We start from the raw sequence: 5,846 nt of genomic DNA on the forward strand, positions 1-5,846 counted from the left end.
TTTTTATTTTTAAGATCAATTTTATTTATTAATTTTGTCAAATAACAAGACAAGGTTTATTTTCTTAGCATATGATGACTTGACATTATGACCTTTTTTGTATGGTTAAATATTTTTGCACATTTATATGTCATATCACCGTATATTAAAAAATAGTGATGTTAAATTATTTAATAAAATTAATGAAAAAAGTTGATCTTATAATTAAAAACGCGTAGTACAGTATAGGATTGTGATCTGTTTAATTTTGTTTGGTTTTTCTCCATTTTTCCATAATAATTTTGAGTCTTGGATCTTATTTTAACCAAATAGATTGGGTTTATAATTTTGGACATTATTTAGTAAAATTTAAAAATAAATTCAAAATTTTTCTAAAAGATAATTTTTCAAGTAAATAAAAATCATTAATAAATTTTATATAGTATATATAAATTATTTTTATTACTTTAAATATAAAATATTTATTTCTTAAATCATAAAAACAGAAATTAATAAAAAAAAACATATTACAACAGTTGTATACAATTGAACTAGAGAAAGAGAGAGAGAGTAAAATCGTAAGCAGTGTGAAATGGGAGGAAAGATATGAGGCACGGCATTTGAGCCGTGTTGCATGCTGACAGGACAGGACGTATCACATTAAGGCCCAACAAGCCACGTTAGGCCTCCTGGGCCCTACTCCCCACTCTTTCCCCCTAATCATAGCCGTTCATTATTCTCTTGATGGGTCCCCTTGTAATTATTAATCTTCCCTTTTCCACGACACTATATTTTCCCATCTCTTTTTCTCCAATCATTTTATTAACAGCGATATATATATATTTTTGAAGTTTACCAACATTATTTTAAATGGGTTAGATATAAGTAGGTTTAATTATTGTTTTTTAAATATAATTAATAATGATAGCAAATGAGATGTCGGCTCAGTATTTAAGTTTGAGATTTATCATGCACAATTTCATGTATAGGTTTTGAAGTCTTTTTATGTTCGGTTGTTATTAGTAGATTTAGTCTAATTAATTTAGTTAGATTGTTGGCTTTAGTCTATGAATTTATATCAATTCTTAATTTTTTTTTGTGATGTATTGATTTGATTCTGTATTCTAGTTGCTCAGACTATCCATTTTAATAATTTGATAGGAGCTTCGGAATGATAATATTAGTGGACACGTCGACAACAAAAATAATTTATATGAGTTTAAATTTTTTTAAGTGGATGAGTATAACTTTTATTGCTTATTATATTAATAAGTTGACATTAAAAAACAAGTTTTCATTTTTAAAATAATAGAGGTTTTTTTTTCATTTGAACTATTCAACGTACTAAAAAAAGTAATTTTAATTAATTAATAATAAATAAAATCATATCAATGATCATTTTTATTTTTAAAATCGCTAACATCATAGTTAATTGTTTTTAGTATTAGTGTACACATCTAAATTGAATCAAATTCTAACTTCAATTCTCAATTTTTTTTAAAATTTATTTTTAATATATTTACATAATTTTTCAGGAAGTGTCATTGTTTTATCTTTTTCAAACTCATAATTAGTGTGAAGAAATTCATCTTGAATTACACTTTCATTTTAATTTAAACTATTCAATTTAATTAATAAGAAATATCATATTATTTTAAATTATGATTATGAAATAAAATAATAAACTAGGAATTGTTTCCGTTGACTTCTACATGACATGAATTGTTATTTATAAAAATCTTAAGGAATAAACAATTTGATCCTTTTGATCTTATAGTCTAAATAATTTGATTACCAAATTAATCGTATGTTTGGTTAATGCGACATTGTTAATCATTCTTTTCTGTTTTCCGTCTTAGAGAGTAAGATACGGGTAAATTATATCATTGGCCATTAAATTATGAGTAAGTTTTCGTTTTTGGTCATTTAATTAAAAAAATTACTTTTTAGTTACTGAATTATTTAAAAGTTTTTATTTAAACCATTAGGTTGTTAAAATACTATATAGCTTTCTCGATTCGTATTGCTTGTATCAATCGAAAGCTCTCTTTTCCCTTCTCTTCTATAGTTCATTTTATTTTCATAAAACAACTTTAGAGGTTATGAATCTACAAACTAAAATTCAAACGGTCTTTTTCTCCTATCTTTGATACTGATAGTCAAATTAATTTGAATCTAAGACATGTTCTTCTACTCGTTAATGAGTATTGATTCATTATACTGATTGTCGAATTGTCACTTGGAGTTTACTGAGATAACTTTTAAAAAAACTTAATAGTTCAATAATCAAATTGTAATTTTTTAATTAAATGATAAAAAAACTTACATATAATTTAATAATTAATCGTATAGTTTACCCGAAAAATATTTGTAGAAAAAAACAAAGGCAATGAACAGCAATGCGAATCAAGATGAATTCCAATAAGCTCCACGCATAAAGATCAGAAATTAGTTTTAGAAAGTATGGTAAGAAGAGTTTTTAATATTTAATTTAATAATATTTTTAATTACTAAAAAAGGCACTAGCAAAATCTAGAAAACCTTCGAGAGTGCCTTCAGATGAAGTTATTTATGTAATTTTGGGGTGAGAAAGAAAAAGAAGAAAGAAATGAGACAAGCTTGGTTGGGTGTGTCTATTTGAAGTCTAGTGGTCACTCTCAGACAGATACACATAGATGTTCAGCCTCTTCTTCTTACAGGGTTTTCAGACTGCAAATATCTTCTTTCTAAGTATTGGAATCCTTGATGTTGAAAAAAACAAAACCAGCTTTGACAAATTTTAGGTTGCTGTTTGTCTCCTCTATATCTAATTTCAAGTTTCCTTGATTCAAAACTGAAAGCTACAACTCTTTCTTTTGGTTGTTTAGAATTGATTTTTGTAAAAGGCTTCATATTTCTTATTATTATCTTCGTCTTCCAGTTCCAATATATTTGTGTGAAAACAGAAAAGAAGAAGAAGAAAATAACCTTCCTTTTTTGTCTTGTTTCAAAGTTTAACCAACCACCCTTTTCGCCACTTCACAAACTTTATCAGCTTTTCAACTCCTTGAAGAAGAAGAAAAAAGCCTCAAAATTCAACCCAAATTCTCCATAGAAACGAAACTTTATCTTCAAATTCAATCAAGCAGTGAGGGTTTGAGGTGTGGAGTATTTAAAATGCAAGACCCAACGGGCTTTCACCAAATGAAAGCGCCGGCTTTTCAAGAGCAAGAGCAGCAGCAGCTGAAATGCCCCCGCTGTGACTCAACCAACACCAAATTCTGTTACTACAACAACTATAACTTGTCTCAGCCCCGCCATTTCTGCAAGAACTGCCGCCGTTACTGGACTAAAGGCGGCGCCCTCCGTAACATACCCGTCGGTGGCGGCACCCGTAAGGGCACCAAACGCTCCTCCTCCTCCACCAACAAACCTAAGCGCCAACCCAACCCCTCTCCAGACCCCACCCCAAACCAAAAAATCCCTGATCCCTCTCCGCCGCCGCCGAAATCATCATCATCATCGATGTTTCCCCAGCAGATTGTTTTGAACTCGGGGGCTCAGAATTCGGACTCGGATATCGACTCGACCCGGATGTATCTGTTGCCGGTTGATCATCAAGATGGGAAGATGATGGATATCGGCGGGAGCTTCAGCTCGCTGTTGGCTTCGACTGGGCAGTTTGGAAACCTCCTAGAAGGGTTTAATTCAAATGGGTCGGGTTTAAAAACGCTGAATCATTTTGGAGGGAATTTCGATTCGGGTTGTGAAATGGATCAGAATTCGGGTCGGGACCCGCTATTCGGAGAGAGCAGTAAAAACGGAGAGAGTTATTTGGATGTACAGGGCGGTAGGGATACAAGTTGTTGGAGTGGCGATAGCAATGGCTGGCCAGATCTTTCTATTTACACTCCAGGTTCAAGTTTACGGAGATAGAAATTACATTCGCCTATTTTAAAATTTTATAAATAAATTAAATCTTTATTGTACTCACACATAGATTTTCATATTTAATTTGTGCACCAATAAAAAGTTTACTATTTCAGATTTTATTTGGCACGAAACAAATATGAATATTTACATAAATGAGAAATGATTGTATGAAACAGTGACGTCACGTTATCTGTATTTATTTTTAATAGTTTCAAGAATTGTTTTATTATTTTAATAAAAAATACTTTTTAATGATTTTTGCACTGTTTTATAATTTATTTAAATAGATGGTGTACACTTTTGAATAAACTGAAAACATTTAAAATGGTTTTTTTGTTGTCGTATTAATCACACATGTCTTAAAATGATGTAAAATTAATAATTTCTTAATAACATAAATTATAGGTCTTATTCATTTAAAATTATTTACCAGACCTTTAAAATCATTGCCATGGAAGGTGATAGTGACCCGTTTTTCATCTTCCGACCCATCATGAAAATGTCGAAAATCATCTGTAATGGCAACAAAACAAACACAATTCATTTCATGTTATGTCGGTAAATAATTTCTAACATAATAAATAAAAACGGGTTTAAATGTTTTTGTTAATTAGTATGGTATTTAAGAGGGATTTGACGAATTCCGCTTTGTTGTTTTACGAAATTGGTGGAGTGGGCAAAGATTGAGCAAACCCAACCTCCATAGTTAAAGCTCTAAATGCTTGAAGATCTTTTTGTCTTTAAAGAGGCAGACAAAATTGAACTCTCCCCTTCACTGAGATATTATTTGTTATTTCAATGGCCCAAATTTTGACTAAATTTAACTTATCCTTTAAATACATCTATATTTACAAAGGAATTGCAAATATCATTTCGAGTTGTACTTCCAAACTCAAATTTAACTTGTTTATTATTTTTAACACTTATTTACACCAAAGCATAACATGCTTTCTCTTTTTGATGTTGGTCTTGTTTAAAAATATCAAATAAGTTTTAAAGAAATATGATTTATTTGAATGTCATAATGGATTCAACTTAAATGCTATTTAAAAATGTTCGATTGGTATAAATATTATTATTACTGTAAGAAGATGTGGGTTTGAGTGCGTTAAAGCACATAAGATGAATAATTTTAAACATTGTGTCAAACAGAAAATAAATATGAAATTATTGAAAAAAAATGTCACTTAAAAGATTTATAAAAAGCTTGTTCTTATCACTAATAAAAAATGAAGCATATTTATTTGAGATGAAATTTTCAACTAAAAAGAATTGAATATAGCTAAATGGACCACCCACTTTAATATGTGTTGTGAAATATTGGACCACTCATTTGGTTTGACAATGTCATGTCATCTCTATAAGTGCAACCAAAAAAGAGAAATCATTAGGCTTGCAAAAGAAGAGAAAACAAAAATGGGTGGAATCAAGTTTCTTAGACAAATGGAGGGTGGTAAATTGAAATGAAAATTTTGATAAGAATAGGATATATGCTTTGTGCTGGGCTGGCCCTCCCATATCGCTACCAATTTGGCAACAGCGATTTCTTCTAACATCCAATTCAAACTTTTATTCATACAATGAAGTTAAAAAGATAACATTTTATATCTTTCAGATTCTAGTCTTTATAATGTTTATCAAAATTTTAAATATTATAAAAAGTAATTGGTGTGCACTTATAACAATATTTGAGAAATATAAATCATATCTGAATTTTAAAAAATTTGAAATATTTTAATAATATTAATTAGTGAGATTTAGGTTGTATTTTTAGTCAAATTTACTAAATATAATTTTAATTTAATAAAATATGGTTATTATATTTTATATAAACTAAATAACATCTTAAATAAAATTTATCTTTTTATTTCACTTAAGAATAAAACTACTTTTATCAAAATTTAAGACAAAAGGTTGCTATAAAAACTCATTTAATAAATAGTGTAATTCATACT

The 5,846-nt window shown here is 29.1% G+C and overlaps 1 protein-coding gene across 1 annotated transcript; it reads left to right on the plus strand.

Annotated features, from left to right (window-relative positions):
* The first annotated feature begins 2,546 nt into the window (after positions 1 to 2,546).
* Positions 2,547 to 4,146, plus strand: LOC108488569 (dof zinc finger protein DOF3.1). The gene has a single exon (XM_017792858.2). The coding sequence runs from the start codon at positions 3,136 to 3,138 to the stop codon at positions 3,892 to 3,894; it is 759 nt and encodes a 252-aa protein (XP_017648347.1). The 5' UTR covers positions 2,547 to 3,135; the 3' UTR covers positions 3,895 to 4,146.
* Positions 4,147 to 5,846: the final 1,700 nt, after the last annotated feature.

Source organism: Gossypium arboreum, chromosome 10 (genome assembly GCF_025698485.1).
Source record: "Gossypium arboreum isolate Shixiya-1 chromosome 10, ASM2569848v2, whole genome shotgun sequence".
NCBI classification, from domain to species: Eukaryota; Viridiplantae; Streptophyta; class Magnoliopsida; order Malvales; family Malvaceae; genus Gossypium; species Gossypium arboreum.

What these genes read in the sequence shown, in the direction of transcription:
- LOC108488569 (XM_017792858.2), top strand. Translation starts at nt 3,136, where the DNA reads ATGCAAGACCCAACGGGCTTTCACCAAATGAAAGCGCCGGCTTTTCAA.